At 35.5% G+C, this 27,449-nt stretch overlaps 1 protein-coding gene and 1 long non-coding RNA gene across 2 annotated transcripts in view; one reads left to right on the top strand and one right to left on the bottom strand.

The window, feature by feature from the left end:
• Positions 1 to 27,449, top strand: part of LOC120364302 (uncharacterized) — a 222,015-nt gene that overhangs the window by 149,591 nt on the left and 44,975 nt on the right. The gene's annotated exons all lie outside the window — the stretch shown is intronic.
• On the bottom strand, positions 7,928 to 9,808 carry LOC101028365 (nuclear receptor-binding factor 2-like). The gene is made up of 2 exons (XM_074399139.1): positions 9,646 to 9,808; positions 7,928 to 9,571 (listed from the first exon to the last, which is right to left on the bottom strand). Exons 1-2 carry the CDS (start codon positions 9,674 to 9,676, stop codon positions 8,748 to 8,750), a joined length of 855 nt encoding a protein of 284 aa, XP_074255240.1. The 5' UTR covers positions 9,677 to 9,808; the 3' UTR covers positions 7,928 to 8,747.

The following is a 27,449-nucleotide window of genomic DNA, read 5'->3' as shown; positions in this document are numbered from 1 at the left end:
AATTTTAACTTAATTACTTTAGTTTTTCCTAATAACATTATTTACCACTTTCAAGACCCTTTCTTTAAATATGGTCATATTGAGGTACTAGGGGTTAGGATTTCAACACATGAGTTTTAACAGGGACTGATAATGGCTTGGTTCTACGTCCCTACCCAGATCTCATGTTGAATTGTAATTCTGAATATTGGAGGAGGGGCCTGATAGAAGGTGACTGGGTCATGGGGGCAGACATCCCCTTGCTGTTTCATGATAATGAGTGAGTTCTCACAAGATCTGGTTGTTTAAAAGTGTGTAGCACTTCCTTGTTCACTTTCTCTCTCCTCCTCTGCCATGTGAAAGATATGCCTGTTTCTTCTTCACTTTCCATCATGATTGTCAGTTTCCTGAGGTCATCCCAGCCATGCTTCCTATACAGCCTGTGGAATTTTGAGTGAATTAAAACCTTTTTTTTTTCACAAATTACCCAGTCTCAGGTAGTTCCTTATAGCAATGTGAGAACATACTAATACAGGGACATAATTCAGCCTATCATATTTGCAATCATTTAAAAACTACTACTACAAACATATAGAGCAGTTCTATCACCCTGGAAAGTTTTCTCTGCCCTTCTGCAACGAATCTCCTCTCATGATTACCAACCCAGGCAACCACCAATCTGCTTTCTGTCACCATAGTTTTGCCTTTATGGATTTCTATATATTGAATTAAATATTATGTAGTCTTTTGTGTTTGATTTTTCACTTTGTATGTTTTTGAGATTCATATATGTTGTTATATATATTAATATTTTTTTCCTTTTTATTGCTAAGTACTATTCTATATCATAATTACACCACAATTTGTTTATCTGTTAATTGATTGCTTAGCATTTGAGTTGCTTCAAGATTTTGGCTTTTGTGAATAAGGCTGCTGTGAAACCTCACATATGGGTCTTTGTATGGACTATGTTTTTATTTCTGAGTGATCATATAGGAATAGGACTGCTCTGTCATATTGAAAGTAGATTTAACTTTATAACATACTAACATACTGTTTTTAAATTTTTCAAAAGTTTCAAAACAATATACCATTTCACATTCCCACAAGCAGTGTATGAGAGGTTCAATTTCTCTGCATCCTGTCAAGAATTTGATGTTATTAGCATTCAGCCATTCTAAGTTTGTAGTAATAGCTCATTGTGATTTTAATTTGCATTTTCATATATATATATATATATATATATATATATATATATATACACACACACATATATATATGGGCATTATAGGTTCTGGGGTACATGTAAAGAACATGCAGGAGTGTTGTATAGGTGCATACATGGCAATGTGATTTGCTGCCTCTATCCCCATCACCTATATCTGGCATTTCTCCCCATGTTATCCCTCCCCAACTCCCTACCCACCACTGTCCCTCCCTTAATTCCCCCAGCACAGACCTCAGTGTGTGATGCTTCCCTCCCTGTGTCCATGTGTTCTCATTGTTCAACACCCACCTATGAGTGAGAATATGCGGTGCTTGATTCTTTGTTCCTGTGTCAGTTTGCTCAGAATGATGGTTTCCAGGTTCATCCATGTCCCTACAAAGGACATGAACTCATCATTTTTTATGGCTGCATAGTATTCCATGGTGTATATGTACCACATTTTCCCTGTCCAGTCTATCATCGATGGGCATTTGAGCTGATTTCAAGTCTTTGCTATTGTAAACAGTGCTTCAATGAACATTCGTGTGCATGTATCCTTATAATTGAACGATTTATAATCCTTTGGATATATACCCAGTAATGGGATTGCTGGGTCAAATGGAATTTCTATTTCTAGGTCCTTGAGGAATAGCCGTACTGTCTTCCACAACAGTTGAACTAATATACACTCCCACCAACAGTGTAAAAGTGCTCCTATTTCTCCACATCCTCTCCAGGATCTGTTGTCTCCAGATTTTTTGATGATTGCCATTCTAACTGGTGTGAGATGGTATCTCAATGTAGTTTTGATCTGCATTTCTCTAATGACCAGTGCTGATGAGCACTTTTTCATATGTTTGTTAGCCTCATATATGTCTTCTTTTGAAAAGTGTCTGTTCATATCCTTTGCTCACTTATGAATGGGTTTGTTTGTTTTTCTTGTAAATCTGTTTTAGTTCTTTGTAGGTTCTGGATATCAGCCCTTTGTCGGATGGGTATATCATAAAAAGTTTTCCCATTCTGTTGGTTACCAGTTCACTCTAATGATGGCTTTTTTTTTTTCTTTGCAGAAGCTCTGGAGTTTAATTAGATCCCATTTGTCTATTTTGGCTCTTGTTGCCAATGCTTTTGGCGTTTTAGTCATGAAGTCCTTGCCTATGCCTATGTCCTGAATGGTTTTGCCTAGGTTTTCTTCTAAGGTTTTTACGGTGTTAGGTCTTATGTTTAAGTCTTTAATCCATCTGGAGTTAATTTTAGTGTAATGTTTCTGGAAGGGGTCCAGTTTCTGCTTTCTGCACTCTACTAGCCAGTTTTCCCAACACCATTTAATAAACAGGAAATCCTTTCCCCATTGCTTGTTTTTGTCAGGTTTGTCAAAGATTAGATGGTTGTAGATGTGTAGCATTACCTCGGAGGCCTCTGTTCTATTGGTCTATATCTCTGTTTTGGTACTGTACCATGCTGTTTTGATTATGGTAGCCTTATAGTATAGTTTGAAGTCAGGTAGCATGATGCCTCCAGCTTTGTTCTTTTTGCTTAGAATTGACTTGGCTATGCAGGCTCTCATGTGGTTCCATATGAAGTTTAAGGTGGTTTTGTCCAGTTCTGTGAAAAAGGTCATTCGTAGCTTAATGGGGATAAGGTTGAATCTATAAATAAGTTTGGGAAATATGGCGATTTTCACAATATTGATTCTTCCTAACAATGAGCATGGAATGTTTCTCCATCTGTTTGTCCTCTCTTATTTCCTTGAGCAGTGGTTTGTAGTTCTCCTTGAAGAGGTTGTTTACATCCTTTGTTAGTCGTAATCCCAGGTATTTTATTCTCTTTGTAGCAATTGTGAATGGCAGTTCATTCTTGATTTGGCTCTCTTTAAGTCTGTTATTGGTGTACAGGAATGCTTGTGAGTTTTGCACATTGATTTTGTATCCTGAGATGTTGCTGAAGTTGCTTATTAGTTTAAGGAGATTTGGGGCTGAGATGATAGGGTCTTCTAAATATACAATCATGTCATCTGCAAATAGAGACAATTTAACTTCCTCTTTTTCTAATTGAATACATTTATTTCTTTTTCTTGCCTGATTGCTCTGGCTAGAACTTCCAATACTATATTGAATAGGAGTGGTGAGAGAGGGCATCCTTGTCTAGGGCCAGATTTGAAAAAAAAAATGCTTCCAGTTTTTGCCAGTTCAGTACAGTATTGGCTGTGTGTTTGTCCTAAATAGCTTTTATTATTTTGAGATACATTCCATCCCTACCTAGTTTATTGAGAGTTTTTAGCATAAAGGGCTGTTGAATTTTTTTGTCAAAGGCCTTCTCTACATCTACTGAGATAATCATGTGGTTTTTGTCTTTAGTTCTGTTTATGCGGTGAATTACATTTATAGATTTGCGTATGTTGAACCAGCCTTGCATCTCTGGGATGAAGCCTACTTAATCTTGATGGATAAGCTTTTTGATGTGCTGTTGCAATAAATTTGCCAGTATTTTATTGAAGATTTTTGCATTTATGTTCATCGTGGATATTGGCCTGAAGTTTTCTTTTTTGTTGAGACTCTGCCGGGTTTTGGTATCAGGCTGATGTTGGTCTCATAAAATGATCTGGGGAGGATTCCCTCTTTTTGGATTGTTTGGAATAGTTTCAGAAGGAGTGGTACCAGCTCCTCTTTGTATGTCTGGTAGAATTTGGCTGTGAAACCATCTGGACCTGAACTTTTTTTGGTTGGCAGGCTATTAATTTCTGCCTCAACTTCAGCCCTTGTTATTGGTCTATTCAGTGTTTTGACTTCTTCCTGGTTTAGGCTTGGGAGGATGTAAGTGTCCAGGAATTTATCCATTTCTTCCAGGTTTACTGGTTTATGTGCATAGAGCTGTTTGTAGCAATCTCTGATGGTGGTTTGTAATTCTGTGGAATCAGTGGTGATATCCCCTTTATGGTCTGTCCACTTTGTTGATCTCAAAAAACCAGCTCTTGGATTCATTGATTTTTTGTCTCTCTGTCTCCTTCAGTTCTGCTCTGATCTTAGTTATTTTTTGTCTTCTGCTAGGTTTTGAGTTTTTTTGTTTTTAATCTTGCTCCTCTAGCTCTTTCAATTTTCATGATAGGATGTCGATTTTAGATCTTTCTTTGCTTCTCATGTGGGCATTTGTTGCTATAAATTTTCCTCTAGACACTGCTTTAAATGCATCCCAGAGATTCTGATACATTGTGTCTTCATTCTCATTGGTTTCAAAGAACATCTTTATTTCTGCCTTAGTTTCATTGTTTATCTAGTCAACATTCAAGAGCCATTTGTTCGGTTTCCATGAAGTTGTGTGGTTCTGACTTCGTTTCTGTATTCTGAGTTCTAGTTTGAATGCACTGTGGTCTGAGAGACTGTTGGTTATGATTTCTGTTCTTTTGCATTTTCTGAGGAGTGATTTACTTCCAATTATATGGTCAATTTTAGAGTAGGTGTGATGTGGTGATGAGGAGAATCTATATTATGTGGATTTGGGGTGGAGAGTTCTGTAAATGTCTATTAGGTTTGCTTGGTCCAGGTCTGAGTTCAAGTCCGGATATCCTTGTTAATTTTCTGTCTCGTAGAACTGTCTAATATTGACAGTGGAATGTTAAAGTCTCCCAGTATTATTGTGTGGGAGTCTAAGTCTTTGTAGGTCATTAAGAACTTGGTTTATGTATCTGGGTGCTCCTGTACTGGGTGCCTATATATTTGGAATCATTAGCTCTTCTTGTTGCATTGATCCTTTTACCATCATGTAATGCCCTTCTTTGTCTCTTTCGATCTTTGTTCATTTAAATTCTATTTTATCAGAGACTAGGATTGCAACTCTGGCTTTTTTATTTTTTATTTATTTATTTTTTTGCTCTCTATTTGCTTGGAATATCTTCTGTTATCTCTTTATTTTGAGCATCTGTATTCTTGCCTGTGAGATGGGTTTCCTGGATACGGCACACCAATGTGTTTTGACTTTTTATCCAATTTGCTAGTCTGTGTCTTTTGATTGAGGCATTTAGCCCATTTACATTTAAGGTTACTCTTGTTATGTGTGAATTTGATCCTGCCATTTTGATGCTAGCTGGTTGTTTTGCCGATTAGTTGACACAGTTTCTTCATTGTTCGATGTTATTTACCATTTGTTATGTTTTCGGAGTGGCTGGTACTGGTTGTTTCTTTCTATGTTTAGTACTTCTTTTTGGAGCTCTTGTAAGGCAGGCCTGGTGGTGATGAAATCTGTGAGTAATTGCTTGTTCATAAAGGATTTTATTTCTCCTTCGCTTATGAAGCTAGTTTGGCTGTATATGAAATTCTAGGTTGAAAGTTCTTTTCCTTAAGGATGTCGAATATTGGCCCCCATTCTCTTCTGGCTTGTAGGGTTTCTGCTGAGAGATCCACTGTGAGTCTGATGGGTTTCCCTTTGTGGGTAACTTGACCTCTCTCTCTGGGTAGGCTTAGCATTTTTTCCTTCATTTCAACCCTGTTGAATCTGACAGTTATGTACCTTGGGGTTGCTCTCCTTGAGGAATATCTTTTGTGTTGTTCTCTGTATTTCCTGGACTTGAATGTTGTCCTGCCTTGCTAAGTTGGGGAAGTTGTCCTGGATAATATCCTGAAGAGTGTTTTCTAGCTTGGATTCATTCTTTCCATCACATCCAGGTACACATATCAAATGTAGATTAGGTCTTTTCATATAATACCATACTTCTTGGAGGCTTTTTCCATTTTTTAAAAGTATATATTTTATTGCATTTTAGGTTTTTGGGTACCTGTGAAGAACATGCAAGATTGTTGCATAGGTACATACATGGCAATGTGGTTTACTGCTTTCCTCCCCATCACCTGTATCTGGCATTTCTCCCCATGTTATCCCTACCTAACTCCCCATCCCCTGCTCTACCTCCTCTCGTTCAACCCCACAGACCCCAGTGTGTGATGCTCCCCTCCCTGTGTCCATGTGTTCTCATTGTTCTACATCCACCCATGAGTCAGAACATGTGGTGTTTGATTTTCTGTTCTTGTTTCTGTTTGCTGATAATGATAGTTTCCAGGTTCATCCATGTCCTTACAAAGTCACAGTTGGTCAGCAGAGGCATTGCTGAACTGCTGTGGGCTCTGCCCAGCTGCTGTGTGAACTTCCTTGAAGTTTTGTTTATAGAGGTATAGTTAGAAGTGCCTCAGTAATGGCGGTCTGCCTCAGTAACAATGGACAGTCTGTGTAATGGCAGACTGCCTCAGTAATGGTGGATTGCTTCAGTAATGGTGGACTGCTTCAGTAATGGCAGACTGCCTCGATAGTGGTGGACTGCCTCAGTAATGGCAATCGCCCTTCCCTCCACAGAGGTGGGCCGCTCCAGATCCAGCTGTGCTTGCCTTGAAACTCTCAATTGAGAGCATTTCAGCTTGCTGGTCTTTGTGGGGGTAGGACCAGCTGAGCCATATCACTTGGCTCCCTGTTTCAGCCCCCTTTTTTTCAGTTGAACAGGTGACTGTGTCTCTCAGACATTCCAGGCACCAGTTGAAATGGCATCCGGATTTGTGTGAGTTTTTGTGCGGAAACCCACTGTGCCAGCTAAAACAGCCATGCTGGAGACTCATGGCACTTTTCTGTCCTGGAATCTCCTGGTCTGTGGGCAGTAAAAATTCCTTTGGAAATGTGGTGATCATTCACCCTCTGCATTTTCTCTGGGAACTGCAATCCAGAGCTGTTCCTATTTGGCCATCTTCAATTTGCATTTTTCTAATGACTAATAATAAAATTCTTTCATGTGATTTTTTGCCATCTGCATATTCTCTTTGTGAAATGTGTGAAATATGTCTTCATATGTTTGCCTTTTTCTAATTAGATTTTTTCTGTTGCATTCTGAGAGTTCTTTTTGTATTCTAAATATCAGTCCTTTGTCAGATACATGATTTTCAAATATTTCTTCTTAGTCTTTCTTGTCTTTTCATTCTCTTCACTGAGATTTTCTCAAACAAAAGCTTTTAATTTTGATGAGGTCCAATTTATCAATTTTTTTCTTTTGTGACTCACACTTTTGGTTTCAAGTCTAAGGTGTGGTTGCCTGGCATTAGATCTAAAAGATCTTCTCTATAATTTTTGAACAGTTTTATAATTTAATGTTTTACCTCAAAGTTCTTTACACATTTGAATTAGCATTTGTATAAGATTTGATAGGTAGGTGTAGGTTAGCTTTTGTCTGTAGATAGCCAATTCCACACTGTCAAAATTACTATTGTTTTAATAATAATAAGTCTTGTTAGCAGATAAAGTTATTTCTCCTATTTTATTCTTCTTTTTCAAAATTATTGTAGCTGTTCTATGTTCTATGCCTTTCCATACAAATTTTAGAATATGCAACTTTCTAATAACAAAAATATTTTATCATGATATATGTCATATATGCAGTAGTATAGATAATGCATAAAAATGCAAAAGTTAAAGAATGGTAAAAAACTCAAATCACCTGTTTAAGAAATGGAATATTATAAGTACTCTTCATGTTGTATGCCCTTCTCAATTATACTTCTCCAATACTTTTAAAGTGTAACTGAAATATTCATTTGATTTTCCTTATATCTTTACTATTTTACAGTACACCAAAATTATGCATATTTTAATTTTGACTGGTTTGATCTGTATGTAAATTCTATCATCCTGCACATATTTTTCTAAGTTTCATTTACTCTTTAAATGAGATCCACCACTATTAATGCATACTACTTTTTCTTTTTCTTTTTTTTTTTTAAACGTAATTACTTTATTGATTTTTTACAATCAAATACTGCCAACTAGCATTACTCCCACTCTTGCATCATTAAAAACAAAGGGTATTTCCTCGGTATTTTCAAATGATGCATTATACAATAAACAAAGTTAGAACTTAAAATGCACCCTGATTAATTATGTAAACTGGTAATTTGTTTTAAAAAGCATAATAATTTGGTTCCTTTCTTCATAAAATGGAAATTTAAATATTTCTCCTGATAGTCTTGAGGTTATCATTATGAGTAGTGCAAAGTGTGGCACATATAGTTTCATCTAGAAGGGTGTGTATCTTACACACCTTATTTAAACAAACAAAATGTGCATTAATAAAATGCACACAGTCAATGCATGATAGAAAGCTTGTTTCAAATAGAAGGCAGCCCCTCGGGCCACCATATTATTTAGGTTTTGCATTGTCATTTATGGCATTATAGATTAATTACGCATAACATACTTTTAAACATTTTAACCCTGAAGATAAGAAAAATAATTGTTGCTTGAAAAAAATTATTCCAGGTAGCCATTTGGTTTGTATCAGGAGAAAGTGAACCCTCCATGAGTTTAGTGTCTGCCAAGTCGGAATCATTAGCACAAGTCAGTGAATCAGATACGAGACACATTTCACAGTGACTGTTTCCCAAGTCCTGGCAGTGCCTCTTCTCTCACAGTCTGCCAGATGACAAGCATTTCCGGGATGACCCTTCTATGTGGTTTTTCCCTTTTCTTTTGTTTTGCTGGATTAACGATTACTGTATTATTTCCTCTTCTCCCCTCCTCTTCTGTGGCCTTCCATTCAATTATTCATAAATCCTTTCAGAATATCCTCAGAGAGCTCCATAAGGGGAAGTTCTGGAGATGGAAAATCCAAGGGAGGAAGATTGGGAATTGGAATGTCCTTGGCTTTCCCGGTATTTGCTGCAAACTTCTGCCAGGTTGAGGAGGCTGTAGCAGTTTCTGAATGTGGTGGCAAGCTCCATAACTCTGATGTTTCTACAAAATCAGCATCTACATCCAGCTCCTTTTCTATTGGACCTTTTAGAAGTGTGGCCATTTCAGCCTTTAGTTGTTTATTTTCTTTCCTTAATCTTTCATTCTCAGCCACAAGGAATTCCACATATCTCTTCAAATCTGCAATTTTGGTTGCCTGCTCCTCTATAATTGTTTTATCATCTTTTGGGGCTTTGCTTCCAATACATGGCTCCACTGGCTCACTCTTTTGCTGAAGTAAATACAGTAGTGTGTCTGGATCCCTGTCAAAGATCCCCTGAATCTCAGGCAGGCGTTTCTCTGTGGAAGGGCTGTACTTCTGAGAAAGGGGGCTCTGGCCCTCTGCATCCTCTGCAGAGGGTTTGTGAGATGCCTGAAGATGGGCAGCTACATCCTTGTCTGTGTTCTGCAGGGCTTTCAATCTTTCTTCACGCTGGGCCCTTTTCCATCTCTCTTGGATGAGGAGGAGCTGTTTCATGTGGCTATCCCTTTGCAATTCCAGTGAAAGATGAGCCTGCTCAGATTGTGTCAGCTTCATGGCTTCAGAAAGATATGCGGCAGCCTTTTTGTGACAAGAAATAGCCTCTTCGTATTTGCCTGCAGCTAATAAACGGTCTGCTCGTCTGCTCTGTTGATGAGCCTGACTTTACGGTAGAGTCTTCAGTTGAAAGAGAAACCTTACTCACTCTCCCTTTCCCAATCAGTGTGAGTCTCCAGGTTGAGGGGTCCTTCCATTACTTCCTTAGACCCCGGGGCAAGCGGTGGCCTTAGGAAGGGAAGCGGTAGCGCCGGGGAACATGGAGGGAACTGCAAGGTAGCGCGACGCAGCCGCGGACACCGCGGCCCCTCTCTGCGCCCCAAGAGCCAGTGGTGCTTTTTCTTATTGATTTTTTAAGCATTATAGAATGTAACACAATTTGTTGATCTAATCATTTGATGGTGATCATTTGAATTATTTCTTAATTTTTTGCTTTATCAAAATGAGGATAATATTTTATATATAGTGTTCATATGCAAAAAAAATCTCTAAAGCTGAACTAACTGTGAACTAACTGTGTCATAAGGTAGGCACCTCTTCAATTTTACTACATATTGATCTAATTTATATTCCAAAGTGTAGGCAAGTTCCTATTGCATGTAACTTGCTTTTTCTCTTAAAATATGTCATATATGTCTTTTGATTCCTTCTAAAGGCTATAAAACATTCCATTAAATGAAGATCCTATATATGGGAATAAACAAAGACCACCCAGATCAGAATAAACAGATACTGTTTATTCGAAGCTTGGTATAGCAAGGGAATCAGCCACCATCTGGCATCTTGCAAAAACACAAGGGCAAGCAAGGAAGTGAGAAAACTTTATTATGAACAAAAGGGAAGAACTCCTGTATGCTCTAATTGAAAATTGTTGGCATGAAGAAACTGGAAACAGTTTTTTTCTTTTTTTACATTATACTTTAAGTTCTAGGGTACATGTGCAGAACATGCAGGTTTCTTGTGTAGGTACACATGTGCCATGGTGGTTTGTTGTACCCATCAACCCATCATCTACATTAGGTATTTCTCCTAATACTATCCCTCCCCTAGCCCTGCGCCCCCAACAGGCCCTGGGGGTGTGATGTTCCCCTCCCTGTGTTCATGAGTTCTCATTGTTCAATTCCCACTTATGAGCAAGAACACGTAGGTGTTTGGTTTTTTGTTCTTGTGTTAGTTTGCTGAGAATAATGGTTTCCAGCTTCAATTGTGATATGGCTGGTTTAGGGAGCATATTTTACTTTCCCTCTTTGGTACTGAGTTGGAAGAAGAAACAAAACATAGGGAAACTGTCAATCATTTACCACGTTCTGACCATTCTCAGCTAATTGTTGGAGACATTAGCATTTGTCTTCCTGAACGGTTCCTGCAGATGTTGTAGTTCAGAGTTCTATTGCTATGTATGGTCTGGAAATTGTCTGCATATTCAGCATCTCATACAACATATTAAACCATTATCCTTTTGAAGGACATTTAAGTATTTTTTCATGTTTTTGCTATTATAAACAATACAAGTATTTCAACCTTATAAAATAAATATCTAAATCAACAGATATGCATTTTTTGGTTTCACCAGATTCTTCTTGTTTTTCTGTTTGTTTTTGTGTTGTTTACTGCAGTCACGAAGTATTGCATTCAGTTGTTCGTATCATATGTACACAAGCCTAAGGGGGACCCAAAACCCCATAATGAACAGTTTAATAACTGAAGTTATTTAGATAAGAGCAAAGAAGGATCATTGGAGAAGCCATGCTTGTCTCTAAATGCACATATATATATTTTAAAAGGCTTTTCTGCCCATAAAAAAGAAAACTAGGAAATTTTATCTGTATTCCTACCACCTAAAGACAAACATGGTTAACATAACTTTAAAAAATAATTCTGTCAGGATTATTGTTTATGCATAATTTTTAAATTTTCTAATTTTTGTTGTGTATTTATCAAAACAGCACTTACATTTTAAAAATTTACTTATATTTAAAAAATAATTTACTTATATTTTAAAGATTCTTTATAAACATTATTTCCTTACAGTATATACTGTTTCACTGTGAAGATATGTCATAACCTAATCACTTACTGCTGAGCATGTAGACTGCTCCCAAATTTCACTATTATAAATATCACTGGAATGCATATTTATATGCATAAAGAAGTATTTCCCAATTCATTTAATCAAAGCACTGTCTACAATCACATCCTCATACACATTGCCAAAGTGCTTGTCAGCATTATTCTCCCACTGGGTAAATGGATAAGAATATAGATTTCACCAAACCCTCTCTAGCATTTGTTATTACTTTAAAAGTGTTTTCTGATAAAAAAGGGAGAAGAAATTAATGTGTTTTGTTTAATCTCCATTTATTTGACTGTTAGTGAGATTGAATCAACAGATATTTTTAATGTGTTATAAAAACTGTCATTCTACCTACCTAAATGTGCAATTGTGCAACTTTATTTTAAATACATGTTTGAGATTTTTTTTTCTTCTAAAATATTAGTTGAGGAAGACAAAGCTCAACTTTTGATGTATTATTATCTACTATGACAGTTTACAATTGAAGAAGAAAGTCGAGGGCACACAGGGCATCTGTAAGTCTGATGAACATATTACATCAGTTAGGTTGTATTTCATGGGCTGCCTCTTTTGTCTTATCTCACTATGGTTGTGCTTTGGTAGTTAGGAAGGCTTCATAATCCAGTTAGAAACAATATAAATATTTTTTTGCTAACAGTATAAAGTGAAATAACCTGAAGTAAGAGGCAAAAGAATAAACAGATACTTTAATCATAATTAAGGGAATATGTACTAGATGAAATGATAAACAAGAGAAAAACAAGAGATAAAGGGGCTTTAAAATACAAAAAAAAATAATTAGAGTAGAATGGAGTGTAAAAATTAGAAAGAGTGCAAGTATTATTATCTTTTTTTTTTTGAAGAAAGTGTGATACAATTTAAAAAATCTTTGAGTTCCTACTTTCTGCTCTGGGAGGTATTAAGAACATAGCATATTAGAGGTTCAAATCTGAGAAAACATGCAATATGTATCATACAGAAAATACTTTGATGCAAGTAAGTGAAAACAAACTCAAACTGGTTTAAAGAGTAAGAAATTTTTTTCTCTCATGTGATTGCAAAGCCTATAGGGCATGTATGCTTCAGGGTGGTTTGACACAGTGGTTGGGCAGAGCCAACAATCTGTGAACTGTTTTTGTTTTTTGTTTTCTCTTCACTTCACCTTTTGTAATGTCAGATTCATTGTAAGGTTGTCTTCTTTCCAGGATCAGCTTCTAGTCTTGCCAATAGCTCCCAGAACTGCTTGAATAGAGACTTGAGTTTTGCCTTTATGGAGGAACTTTGGTTCATATACTCATCTGTAAAACAATGGCTCTGGCAAGGGTGATGGGAATGTATTTCTTGTCTAGACCAATTAGGGCTCACATCTGAAGTTCTCCAGTAAGAACAATCTCAGCCAGATATAATGGTTGTTCCACAATGAGGGAGGATGTGTTCTTAAAGGAAAATCTGGGTGCTATCAAAAAAGAGGAAGGAGGATTAACTCTCTGGGTGGGTTAGCAACTAAGAAATATCCACTACACAAACTTGGTTGAGAGCAGTAGTCAAGTATGCATAGACCTCCAAGATGAGGGAGGATGTAATAAGTGCTATTAAATAAAAAGAATATGTATAGAAGGGATACATATTTAAATGAGGCTGTTTTTGCTTGAATTTTTTCCCTTCTTTATGTAGAATTCTAGTCTAAAATGCAATTGCTGGAATTTCATCAAAGGTCCTATGCCCTTTGTGTGATTTATTTAGTGTTTTACCATCATTAAAAGACAATTTTCAAAAGAGAATAATTATGACTCTTTACAGATATAAAAACAAACATGAGTTAAAGATTTTATTTAACTTATTAATGAAGAAACCACTGAGGTGTCACAATCAGTTCAAAGAAAAAGTCTAAAATGCAGAAACTTATTATTTAGAGTAAAGGCATGCTGACACGAATGTGCAAAGGCAGGAAAAACTAGATTAGGAAGTTAGTTGAATTTCTACCTGAAGGGTGAAATTTGCATGTCTACAGACAATAATTATTTTCTATTGCTATCAGTTATGAAAATGTACAAGAGTTACAAAATAGGTCCCATAGACTCACAATCAGATAAAACAGAAAGGCAAGCTATAGGCAACACATAGTTTTCTGCTGAAGCATACCCTTTCTTTACACTATATTATGACTATCTACATCTCACATATCCAAGTTAAACATACAAAAATATTTAACACCTTCTTGAAAGGATGGGGAGTACACTCAATAGGTCTTTCCCCTCCATTATGGATGAAATTTTTTTTTTCAACAGAAGACACATTCCTTTATTTTCATGACATAATAATAATAAATGATACTCTTTTGATTTCATTTTAAATGTCAATTTTCTATCCTTTTGCTGATTCCCTTTCATTCCAGAACTTGCAGCAAATAGTTTTGTGTTAGTTCTTCTTTGCATCTTATTAGTTTATTAGTTATATGTCCCAGTGAGGGGCAGAGTGGTATGCCACCTTAAAGGCATTTAAAACAGAATTTAAAAGGCAACAAGACAACACAGTGGCCAGAATTAATGAGAACAATCATTACTAGCACAATTACCAGAGTGGCATTTAAAAAAATTTAAATACAAAAAAATGGAAAGTAACAAATATATTTATAATAAAAGTTTAAAGAAATCCCCGCAAGCTTAATGCTAAATCAGTGGAATTTAATAAATAAATCTCTTCACTATACAGGTCATTAGGTTTGTCTGTACCTTTAAAATAAAAGTGTTGAATTGAAACAGAAGAAATAGAGTCCAAACAGAGTTCAGAAATGTTAGCTAACTGTACTGCAGGAAGGTGGTTATTAGAGACCTTAAGGAAGTTCTGTCTCTAGAGGAGCCCTGTGGGGGAAATCCCATTCCACCTACTCTCTCCTTCTTCATACTGTCTACAAAGAATTCCCAGAATATTTCCTACTACCCAGAGAGAGACTGAACCAGAGTGGGTGTCGTTTTCTTTGATCCCATCTTCATGACATACAGAGAAGAAAAAGAACAGAAATGTGTTGTGTTTCTCAAGAATGGGTGGGGAAAAGCAGAGCTCTTTAATTGAGCAAATAAAATCAGGAAGTTTAAATAATTCTCTCCCCGCCTCCAAAAAAAAAAAAAACACCTGCTCTTTAAAATCTGCCTATGCTAAAGAAATAAGTGTAAATACTTCCATTCCATTTTTCAAGGCATAAAATTCTTACATATCCAAAAAAATTAAAATTTAAAGAGAAATGCCAGAAAGGGCCAGAGTGCCTATTTGAACCTACACCCAGTAACTCAGGCAACCCAAACATAGCTCACAGCTAAAGAAGATTCTGAACAGACACTCTAATTACAGTATTTTATCTTTTTCCAGACATAGATTTTTTTCTTGTGAATGTTAATATTTCCTTCTAAATTAAGCGTTTACATCCTCTCAACTACAATTTCAGTTCAAGTGGGGTCCCTGGTGTACTTTGTTCCTAACTAATCTCAAGAAGGGCTGGTGAAGTAGAAAGAGGACCAGCCCTCATTTCCCTCTATGAGCTACGATCTCAGAAATTTCCCTGAAGAGCCAGTTCACACTGTGGGAAAGCAAAAAGAAAGTACGCTTATTTCTAAAATTATGTGGGCTCTCCCCCAACTCCTATTTATTTCTGTAAAAATTTCAAACTGTTTGGAAAGCCAACACGAAATATACTTTTGCATTGATACAGTTGATGTTCCAAACTTCTTTCTTGTGGCAAATATGCTGCAGATGCTTCTGTGCAAACTCAATCCAGTTATTCTGCTCCAGAGACTAAAGAGTGAATGAGCCCACAAAATCTTTGCTGTTCATTTGCCTCCTGAATTGAAAATAGTGTTACCTAGACTTAAGCACAGAATAAATCAACGCATATTACCTGGAGTTGCTCTTTACATTTTAAGAGACAAGTACTTTTGCTCCTGTAATTTCTTTCAGCTCACATTTTTAAAGTATGTTATCACTAAAGTAGTAAAATAATTGAAAGAGAAAGATGATTAAATATAAGTATGCTGCATATTTTTTCAATACAAAAATTTATTTTTTTGACTTGCTTGAATAAATGTTTTAGTGATATTCTTTATGTTTTTTATAAACATTTTCATGTTTGATGGCAAGCCTAAAAATGAGATGTTTTTCCAAAACAATGAATGAACATCAACAAGCATTAGTTATTTCCAAAATTATAAATGTTGTGCTTCAATTAGCTAAAATTTTTCTCAAGTAGTTTATGTTTATAACATTTGGCTTTGCCAGAAGGGAGAATAAATTAATTATGTTGGGCCAATATACTTGAAATTTTTCCACAAAAGTCAAGCTACACAAATGTTTTTATTTATTTTCAATTTAATTAAGAGAAATCCTTATGTTTCACTTTTGGCAGATTATCTTTGGATCAAGAAGCAAGTAAAGAATTAATTTGAATTATTCTTTGTATTCTTTTAATAAAGTAAGTAAGGTTTTCTTATATAATCACTTATTGGGAATCAAGCTCAATCATCTGTCCTAAAATCAATATTCTTCCATGGGAAGTCTTCCCTGAAATAAAAGTATTTCTTCAACCAATACTATTGCAAAATTAACTCATTTCATTTCTGTTTTTCTTCTCTCCTTTCTCTCTCTCTCTCTCTCTCTCTCACACACACACACACACACACACACACACACACACACACACACAGACACACACACACACACACACCCTCAATTATTTATTTACATGTTTACAAAGTTGAAATAATTTATTGTTTTAGAGCACTATATATAGTTTATCAGAAACCTGGTAGTCTCTAGAATTCATCTCTGAAAACAGCATTATATAATTTTTGGTATTTAGTGTAGTCGTGGAATGAGATAATTGATTAATCAAATATTCTTGTTTGTAGAAACTGAACACAGGCTGTGTAGAAAATGAAGCCTGTCAACACTAAAGTTCGTCTTCTCAAACTGTCCCTCTTCTCCTAAATTGCTTTTCCAGGGCCCTAGACTCAGGGACTGGCACTTAACTTTGATTTTTCTTTTACTTTTTCTTTTGCTTCCAGGCCGTCACTATTTCATAACACTTTAACTGTAATATATCTTGGATTAAACTTTCTTCCTTATCTCACTACAATAATCCCTTCATACCTGAAATAGATAAATTAGCTTCCCTACTTGTTCTCCTCTGGTATTCTGTTGTAATCTCCTTCTTCCTGTCAAATAAATTAAAATTCTTGGCTCGGCTTTGAGGACTGTACACTTAACTGGCCTTATTGTCCTTATGTGAGTTTGTAACTGAGATATCCTCCTGACATCTCAGGGTTTTGTGCTAGGGTGAGTATGATTCCAGGTGCATGGATATAGCAATGAGGATAACTTTATCCAAAGAGGCTTTTGAATTTTAATAGAAATAGAGTCAATAAGATGTGACCTGTGTGGACAAAAGGTTAGATGCAGACATGATGCTGCACAGAGGAGGCAGCAGTGAGAGATGGTGCTGTGATCTTGGGGAAATTATTAAACCCTCCTGGGTTGCTGGAGAATTAGATGGAATAATATAGTAAAATGCTGAGAATCATGCCTGGTACATGGAAAGCATTAACAGTGGTTATTTAACATTTTTATCCACTTTCACTGATGAAGGAATGAAGCAGAGAGAGGTACATTTTGATTGTCTTAATTTCTCTTTTCCACAACATTATAGACCCCCTAACACTTAAGTTCCCTTTTTGGTCATTTTTTATATAAAGTGCATTGTCTAGACCTCTCACAAAGCTGTTGACAGAGTTTGCTTCTTGAAATCATGCTCAGGATCATGCAGAGCTGTATGCATTTCTGTAAAAATCTGATCAACTCCTCTTTATTTTGGAAGACATTAATATAAGCTCTGAATATGGGATGATTATACAAAAGCAAGTTGTTTATTTGCCCAAAGTAACCAGTGTTCATGATAACAGTGGAAGTACATAATTTATATCCAGAAAACATCCTTTAAGCTACTAAAAGATTTCATTTCATTTGTGGATAATATTATTTAGTGTTAAGTTTGAGCAAGAGGTGGAAAAAAGTATATTCAATCTCATATATAAAGTATTCTGTTGTTACTTCAAGGCTTTGTTTTGTAAAATTAAAAACTGATATTGTTTGTAATATAAACAATTTGAAATAAAGTGCACAAAAGGGAGATACTATTCTCTATACCAAATGGAAAAGTATGTAAATGTGCTGCCAATATTGGAAATGAGTAGGCAGATGCTAAGAAGTTATTAAACATATTTTCCCTGAAGAAGAAAAATTCATCTATGCAGAAAACTACCTTAGAAAGCAGATTTAAACAGAACAAGAACCACAACTTCATTTGCTAAAAATAATCACATGAATCTTTCTTCAAACATTTTCTGTTATGAAGTCTACCTCTTGAAGTAATGTAAAATAAAATAAACCTTTTCATGTGTTGTTTTGATTTCATAAATCTTTGTACATCTGTAGACTAATTGCAGATTGGGAAGCTAAACTTCTGAGAAAATATCTTAATGGAGATGTTGGAAAAGATTTCATAACTTATTCAAGGTAGAGCAAGGGTAAAACAACCAACTTTTATTCAGTTGCATATTCTACTACTTTGAACTGCATTTATGTATGTATGTATGTATGTATGCATGCATGTATGTATGTATGGGCATACCTTGGAAATATTGCAGGTTTTGTTCCAGACCACTGCAATAAAGCAAATATCACAATCAAGTGAGTTACATAAAATTTTTGGTTTTCCAGTGCATATAACTGTACCAAACTATGCACCATACTAAAGCCTATTAGGTGTGTAAAAGTACTGTATCTAAAAACGATGTATATACCTTATTTCAATGCTAATAATCCTCTGAGCCCTCAGCAAGTCCTGATCTTTTGCTAGTGGAGAGTCTTGCCTTGATGTTGATGGTTGCTGGTTAATTTGGGTGGTGGTTTTTGAAGCTTAGGGTGGCAATTTTTAAAAAGTAGACAACAATGAAGTTGCCACATTGACAGACTCTTCCTTTTATGAAAGATTTCTCTGTAGCATGAATGGTTTGATATAATTTTAACCTCAGCAGAATTTCTTTAAAAATTGGAGTCAATCCTCTCAAGCTCTGCTGGTGCCTTATCAACCAAGCTTATGTAATATTCTAAATTCTTTGTTGTCATTTCAGCAATGTTCGAAGCATCTTCACCAGGTGTAGATTCCATCTCATTCCATTCTACTTTCTTTGCTCATTCATAAGAAGTAACTCCTCATCCATTCAAGTTCAATCATGAGATTGTAGCAATTCAGTCATCTTTAGGCTCTACTTTTAATTCTAGTTATTTTGCTATTTCCACCACATCTGCAGTTACTTCCTCCACTGACATCATGAACCTCAAAGTCATCCATGAGAGGTGGAATAAATAAACTTCTTTCAAATTCCTGTTAATATTGCTATTTTGACCTACTCCCATGAACTACAATTGTTAATGATATTTAGAATTGTGAATTCTTTCTAAAATATCTTAAATTTACTTTGCCCAGATCCATCACAAGAATCATTGTCTATGGCAACTTTAGCCATAGACAGTCTATTTGTCTATTTGCGACTTTATCAAAATGGAACTAAATCACTGTCTATTTGCAACTTTAGCAAAATGTCTTTCTTAAGTAACAAGACTTGAAAGTTGGAATTACTTCTTGCCTGATAGGCTGCAGAATCGTTGTATTAGCAGACATGAAAACAGCATTCATCTTCCTGTGCATCTCTGTCAGAACTCTTGGGTGGCCAGGTGCATTGTCAATGAGTGACAACAGTTTGTAGGGAATCTTTTCTTTCTTTCTTTTCTTTCTTTCTTTCTTTCTTTCTTTTTTTTCCTGAGGAGTAGATCTCAATAGTGGGCTTAAAACATTCACTAAACCATGATGTAAACAGATGTGCGGTCATCCAGGCTTTGTTGTCACATTTATAAAGCACAGGCAGAATAGAGTTAGCATCATTCTTAATGACCCTACCATTTTTTGTTTGTTTGTTTTTTGAGATGGAATTTTGTTCTGTTGCCCAGACAGGAGTGCAGTGGTGTGATCTTGGTTCACAGCAGCCTTCACCTCTCAGAGTCCAGTGATTCTCCTGCCTCAGCCTCCCAAGCAGCTGGGATTACAGGCACATACCACCAAACCTGGGTAATTTTTTTGTGTTTTTAGTAGAGATGAGGTTTCACCATGTTGGCCAGGCTGGTCTGAAACTCCTGATCTCAAGTGATCCACCCACCTCAGCCTCCCAAAGTGCTGGAATTACAGGCATGAGCCACCATGCCTGGCCGACCCTAACATTGTCATAGTAGTAAATGTGCATTGACTTCAACTTCAAATCAGTGGTTGCATTAGTCCCTACCAAGAGAGTGAGCCTATTGTTTGAAGCACTGAAGCTAGGCATTGACTTCTTATCCCTAGCTATGGAAGTCTTAGATTGCATCTTCTTCCAACATAAGGCTGTTTTGTCTTCATTGAAAATCTGTTGTTTATGTAGCCACCTTCATCAATTATCTTAGATCTTCTGGATAATTTGCAGTTTCTCCATCAGTACTTGCTGCTTCACCTTGTACTTTATGTTGTGAAGATGGCTTCTTTCCTCAACCCTCATGAACCATCTGCTAGCTTCAACTTCTCTTCTGTAGCTTCTTCACCTCTCAAGTTTCATAGAATTGAAGAGAATTAGGGCTTTGCTCTGGATTAGGCTTTGGCTTAAGGGAATGTTGTGGCTGGTTTGATCTCCTATCCAGACCACTGAAAAAAGTTTCTCCATTTCAGCAACAAAGCTGTTTCACTTTCTTATTACTCATGTTTTCCCTGGAGTAGCACTTCTCATTTCCTTCAAAAGATTTTCCTTTGCCTTCATGACTTAGATAACTGTTTGGTGAAAGAGTCCTAGCCTTCAGCCTATTTTGGCTTTTGATATGCCTTTCTCACTAAGTATAATAATTTTAGCTCCTGATTTAAACTGAGAGATGTGGGATTCCTACTTTTACTTGAACACTTAAAGGCCATTGTAGGGTTATTAATTAGCCTGATTTCAATATTGTTTTGTCTCAGGGAATAGAAAGGCCTAAGGAGAGAGAAAAAAATGGGGAATGACTAGTTGGGGCAGTAGTCAGAACAAACACAACACCCTACTCATTTGCTATCTTATATGGGTACAGCTCATCTCATGGCACCCCCAAAACAATTATAATAGTAACATCTAAGATCACTGGTAACATATCACCATAACAGATATAATAATGATGAAAAAGTTTAAATATTTCAGTTACCAAAATATGACAGAGAGACACAAAGTGAGCACATAGTGTTGGGCAAATGGCACTATAGACTTGCTTGATGCAGCACTGCCACTAACCTTCAATTTGTAAAAAGCACAGTATCTGTGAAAGGCAGTAAAGCAAAGCACAATAAAACGAGATGTGCCTGTATTTTTATTATGGTATGAATAGTTAACATGAGATCTTCTGTCATAAATTTTTTAAGTGTACTATACATTATTTTTGACTGTAGGTACAAGCAGATCCCTAGAATTTATTCGTCTTGCTTAAGTAAAACTTTATGCCTGTTGATTTATAATCTTCCATTTTCCCCTATCCCCAGCCCCTGATAAACATGATTCTACTCTTGGATTCTAAGAATTTATGGGCCAGGCGTGGTGGCTCACGCCTGTAATCCTAGCACTTTGAGAGGCCGAGGTGGGTGGATCACCTGAGGTCAGGCATTCAAGACCAGCCTAGCCATCATGGTGAAACCTCATCTTTAAAAAAAAAAAAAAGAATTTATGGTATTTTAGATAGCTGACAGAAGTAAAATCATGCAGTAATTTTCTTTCTATGACTGGCTTATATTCACTTAGTAGTGATGTTGTCAAAGTTCACCCATATCACAATAGCAGAATTTCCTTGTTTCTAAGGCTGAATAGTATTTCATTTTATGTATATACCAAATTTTCCTTATCTAATTATCATTTGATAGACATTTAGGTTGTTTCCACATCTTGGCTGTTATAAATACTGCAGCATTGAATACGGGAGTGCTAATGTGTCTTCAAGATCCTGTTTTCATTTATTTTGTATAGTACCGAACAAGTGGATTGCTGGATCCTATGCTGGTTATATTTTTAATATTTGTAGGAACCTATCATTTGTAAGATGATATCTCATTGTAGTTTTTATCTGCATTCCTGTGATAACTAGTGATATTGAGCACTTTTTCATAAACATGTTGTCAATTTGCATGTCTTTTTGGAAAAATGTCTCTTCCAGTCTTCAGCCCATTTTAAAATCAGCCTGTTAGGTTTCCCCCCACCCCTTACCATTGAGTGGTAAAAATTCTTTATATGTTTTGAAGATTTATTTCTTATCAAATAGGTTTGCAAAGTTTTTTTTTTATACCATACTTTGATTTTTCATTATGTTGTTTACTGTACAAAAAGGTTTTAGTTTGATGATAGACTTCCTTGATGCAGGGTTTCTAAAATCCCTCAACGTGTAAAAAAAAAAAAATGCAATCAGATGAAGCACAATAAATAAGGCATGACTTTATTCATTGAAACATCACAATGAATTTTAATATTTGTAGTCTCTTTTCCCTTATCAAATTCCTACTTCTTTACACTTCCTAATCAGAATTTTACTGAATATTCTCATTTGATTGTTCAAATAAAATTGATTTTTGATGGTGAGATTATTATTTTTCTTTGAACAGAAAAGGCACCTCTGACAGGGTCAAACTCATTATTATGGTTAATGGAAAGAAAATAATGTTGCAGATCAGTTTGACTGTATGCCACGTAAAAATATTCAGTTTTTCTATTCAAGAAAAAGATATACCTTTTTTTAAACTAAAATATTCGTTTAATTATTGTATTAGTCTGTTCCGACACTGCTAATAAAGACATACCCAAGACTCGGTAATTTATAAAGGAAAGGCGTTTACTTGACTCACAGTTCACCATGGCTGGGGAGGCCTCTGGAAATTTAAACTTATGGTCGAAGGAGAAGCAAACACATCCCTCTTCATGTGGCAGTGGCAAAGAGAGGTGATGAACAAAAGGGAGAAGCCCCTTATAAAGTTCTCATGAGAACTCACTCACTGTCACAAGAACAGTAGCATGGAAATAACAGCCTCCATGATTCAATTACCTCCCATTGGGTCCCTCCCATGACATGTGGGGATTATGAGAACTACAATTCAAGATGAGATTTGGGTGGAAACACAGCCAAACTCTATCAATTATCTTCAGCAAACTTTGTGTATATTTTGTACTTTTTAAAGATTTTATTACCAAGAATTTTTATGTTATGTTCATATAGAAATTTAATGGAATATTTTCTTCAGCAACTCTAACAATACTTGTCTTAAAAAATTAATATTTCTACATTATTTTTGTATTAAGAGGTATGAAATATTGTATTATTTCTAATCTTTTCATGTTATTATATTTAACTTCCTAGGTATGCAAACAATTCACTATTATGCTAAATTAAATTTATAAATTTCTTTTTTATTATTAAAGACCTTCTTTTATTCTGTGAAGACTTCAATCAGATTTGGTGGCAAATAATTGGGATAATTGAACTTAATACCAAAAAACATGGAATTAGAAAACTCCCTTGACCAAGGAATTCTCATTTAGAAGATCCCATTTGGATTCCCATAAGAGGAGGAAACATTCTCAGCCATAGAGCATTTTACCCCTTTCTGGCACAAACTGATATTTTTATTTCATGCTTTCTCCATTGTGTTAATCTCTATTTATATGAATTTTCTTTCTAACCCACTGGAGTGTCTCAAACAAATTGGTGATATAATTAAAATTTTAAAATTTTTTGGAAGATCACTTAATAAGGGAAAAACAGCACAATGAGGTAGACACAAATGTTGAAATTAAACACGATCAGAGCTGCATGTCAGCCCTGGGAAATGTGACTATCTCAAGTTAAGGTTTACAGTTACTACAATTTTAATCAGATTTGTATGTAATAGTATTTCAGAATTTTCCACTGAGTGCTGCTTCTTTGCTTATTCTCTCTTTGTATTTTATTTCTTTTCTTTTTTAAAAAATTTATTTATTTATTATATTTTAAGTTCTGGGGTACATGTGCAGATCTTGCAGGTTTGTTACATAGGTATACATATGCCATGGTGGTGGTTTGCTGCATCCATCACCCAGTCATCTACATTAGGTATTTCTCTTAATGTTATCCCTCCCCAATCCTCCCACTCCTTGCTATCCCTCCCCTTGTCCCACCAACCCCTGACAGGCCCCAGTGTGTGATGTTCCCCTCTCTGTGTCCAGGTGTTCTCATTGTTTAACACCCACTTATGAGTGAGAACATGTAGTGTTTGGTTTTCTGTTCTTGCGTCAGTTTGCTGAGCATGATGGTTTCCAGTTTCATCCATGTCCTTGCAAAGGACATGAACTCATTTTTAATGGCTGCATAGTACTCTATGGTGTATATGTGCCACATTTTTTTTTTAAACCAGTCTATCACTGATGGGCATTTGGGTTGGTTCCAAGTCTTTGCTATTGTGAACAGTGCTGAAATAAACATACACGTGCATGTGTCTTTGTAATAGAGCGATTTATAATCCTTTGGGTATATACCCAGTAATGGGATTGCTGGGTCAAATGGTATTGCTAGTTCTAGATCCTTAAGGAATTGCCACAATGGTTGAATTAATTTACTCTCCCACTAACAGTGTAAAAGCGTTCCTATTTTTGCACATCCTCTCCAGCATCTGTTGTCTCTAGATTTTTTAATGATCGCCATTCTAACTGGCATGAGGTGATATCTCTGGTTTTGACTTGCATTTCTCTAATGACCAGTTATGATGACCATTTTTTCATATGTTTGTTGGCTGCATAAATGTCTTCTTTTGAAAAATGTTCTTATTAAATGAACCGTATTTGTATTCCTGGAATTAATTTTCATTATAACTTTATATACTACATTCTAATTTTAATATATTATGGAGGGCCATCACTCAATATATTATGCATATTTGTTATATCCACATTCATACATATGATTGACTTCTAGGGTTTTGTGTTTGTGCTGTCTTCTGACTTTGGTGTCTATGTTATTATGCTTAGTAAAATATTGGAAGGTGTCTTCTTTCTTTTACCTAAAATGATCAAATAACATGGGTATAACTTGTTCCTATATTATGAAGGTTTGGAAAAATTTGGAAAAGTTTAGGAAGGTTTAGAAAAGTTTACCGTTGAAATAATTTGTAGCTTTAGATTTTTTTTGGTTTTGGTAGGGAAAGTTTAGCCAACTCTACTCATTTTCTTGATTTCTACCAGTATTGATTCTTAGAAATCATTTCCATTATCCAGATGGTGATGTTAATTTGCCTTGAAATTTGCAAGTTATTTTTATTAATTGTTTTAATATTCTTGATGTATGTGGTTATTTCCCTTTTCTCATTTTTGATTTTATATATTTATGCTTTCACTCTTTTTACTTCTGGAGGCTGGCTAAAGCTCATACATTTTTCTTTTTCTTTTTTTTTTTTTTTTCCAGAAATAAGATATTGGCTTTATATTTCTATTCGAGTTCTTTTTTATTTCAAAATTATTTATTTTTACATATCCTTAAGAGTTTGCTTTCCCTTTCCATAGATTTACTTTATTCTTAAGATTTTGAGATGAATAGTTAATTCACATATTTTCACTTATTTATCAATCAAGGGCTTAAGATCATCAATTAGTTTTAAGTGTATGTCCTAGACATTCTAAACATTGTTTTCTTTGCCAAATTTTCTGAAGTTATTTTCAAAATTCTAACTTGTTTATAGTGTTTCTTAAAATATTCTGATCCGTATTATTGCATTGATATATGAGAATGCAATTTTTCATAATTCTGCCTTTTGAATTCAATTACTTTTTTTCTTTTGACATGGTATATAATCATTTTTTCTAAATGCTGCATGGATCCTTCAGAAAATCTATTCTTTGTTCGTAGGTTAGATTAACCAGAAAAATAATATTATTCAGATTTTCTACATCCTTTATATAAATGTTTTCCTGCTTCATCTGCCACAGGTTAATAAAGGAGACATGGTCTTCTACTATTTCTGAGATTTATTTTGACATTTGCTGTGGCATTTTTTTTCTTTTATCCACTAGTACCTCTGACTGGTCACTGTCATTGTGAATTGGTCTTTTTTTATCATCTTCAATTACTTTGTTTTTCACACATTTAACTTTTTTTTATTAAACACATTTTGTTCAAGTTGAGTTCAGACTTGCCTGACATTCTTATGGTGATTTGGGCTTTATTTTCATTAGCGTGTATCTGGCATTTTTTTTTTTTTAAGTTTTGTTTTTCTAAGGCTTTAAATGCAGCACTCATATGCAGCAAGTAGTTAAGTTTTACTTTTAACTTGATTCTTTCAAAATATCTGTATTTTTTTTTCCTTAGGGTCTACATTCTCAAATGATGTGTTTATGGCAAATTTTCCTCCTTAATGCATAGTGTATTTGTTCTTTAAGAGTGGATTCTCCTGATTTTTTTAGTGATCGCCATTCTAACTGGTGTGAAGTGGTATCTCAATGTGGTTTTGCACAGGGCCTGCAGGGTGGGGGGCTAGGGGAGGAATAGCAGAGGGTGGAGGGATTAAGGAGGGGTAGCATTAGGAGAATTATCTACTGTAGATGATGGGGTGATGTATGCAGAAAACCACCACCATAGCACATGTATACCTATATAACAAACCTGCACGACCTTCACATGTACCCCATAACTGAAATTATTTTTTTTAAAAAGTGGATTCTGAATCTGTCTTTTTCTGTCTTATTCCTATCATTTCCTCTTTCATATTCAACTGGGATTGCACACAATCATATTTAATAGATTGGCTTCTGCTATGTTTTCTTCCATAATTTTGTTTAAAGCTACATATCAGAGTTTATTTTTTCTGCCCTAGAATCTATCCCATTCTCACGAGGTTGATAACAGATTTTCAAGGGGCTCTCATTTTTGTGTGAACCTTTACTTTATGACAAAACCCAATACGCATTCAATGTTTATTTTCCCTTTATCACTCATTTCACCAGTTTCCCGGAAGTCAACTTCACCTAGGTACATGAGAGAAAATGTAGACCTAACTTACATTCTGTGTCCATAGCATTAGTAATCTACACTGAAAGGAGGCAGAGGGAGAATATCATATTGTCCCCTTGATGCCTTTCTTCCCAGTGTAACTGTCTTGATAGTTGATTATTTCTTTATCTATCCTGATAATCATGATAACTCTCTATTGTTGGACACCATTGGCTCTGTGTCATACTGGCCAAAGTAATCTATAAATTCAATGCTATCTCTATCCAGCTACCACTGACTTTCTTCATAGAATTGGAAAAAACCACCTTAAATTTTATATAGAACTAAAAGAGCACTCACATAGCCAAGACAATCCTAAGCAAGCAAACAAACAAACAAAGCTGGAGGCATCACACTACCTGACTTCAAACTATACTATAAGACTACAGTAATCAAAACAGCTTGGTGCTGGTATCAAAACAGACATATAGACCAATGGAACAGAACAGAGGCCTCAAATGTAATGCCACACATCTACAACCATCTGATCTTTGACAACCCTCACAAAAACAAGCAATGAGGAAAGGATTCCATATTGAGTTAATGGTATTGGAAAAACTGGCTAGCCATATGCAGAAAGCTGAAACTGGATCCCTTCCTTACACCTTATACAATAATTAACTCCAGATGGATTAAAGATTTAAACATAAGACCTAACACCATAAAAACCCTAGAAGAAAACCTAGGCAATACCATTCAGGACATAGGCGTAGACAAGGACTTCATGACTAAAACACCAAAAGCAATGGCAA

Source organism: Saimiri boliviensis, chromosome 5, assembly GCF_048565385.1.
Source record: "Saimiri boliviensis isolate mSaiBol1 chromosome 5, mSaiBol1.pri, whole genome shotgun sequence".
Classification (NCBI taxonomy): Eukaryota; Metazoa; Chordata; class Mammalia; order Primates; family Cebidae; genus Saimiri; species Saimiri boliviensis.
The sequence above is the reverse complement of the archived record's forward strand: the minus strand, read 5'-3'. Positions and strand labels throughout refer to the sequence as shown.

Excerpts from the sequence above, each read along its gene's own strand:
- LOC101028365 (XM_074399139.1), bottom strand. The coding sequence starts at position 9,676 with ATGGAAGGACCCCTCAACCTGGAGACTCACA. Across the intron at positions 9,572-9,645 it reads CCTCAACCTGGAGACTCACA|AGAGCAGACGAGCAGACCGT; the intron begins CTGATTGGGAAA and ends AGGCTCATCAAC.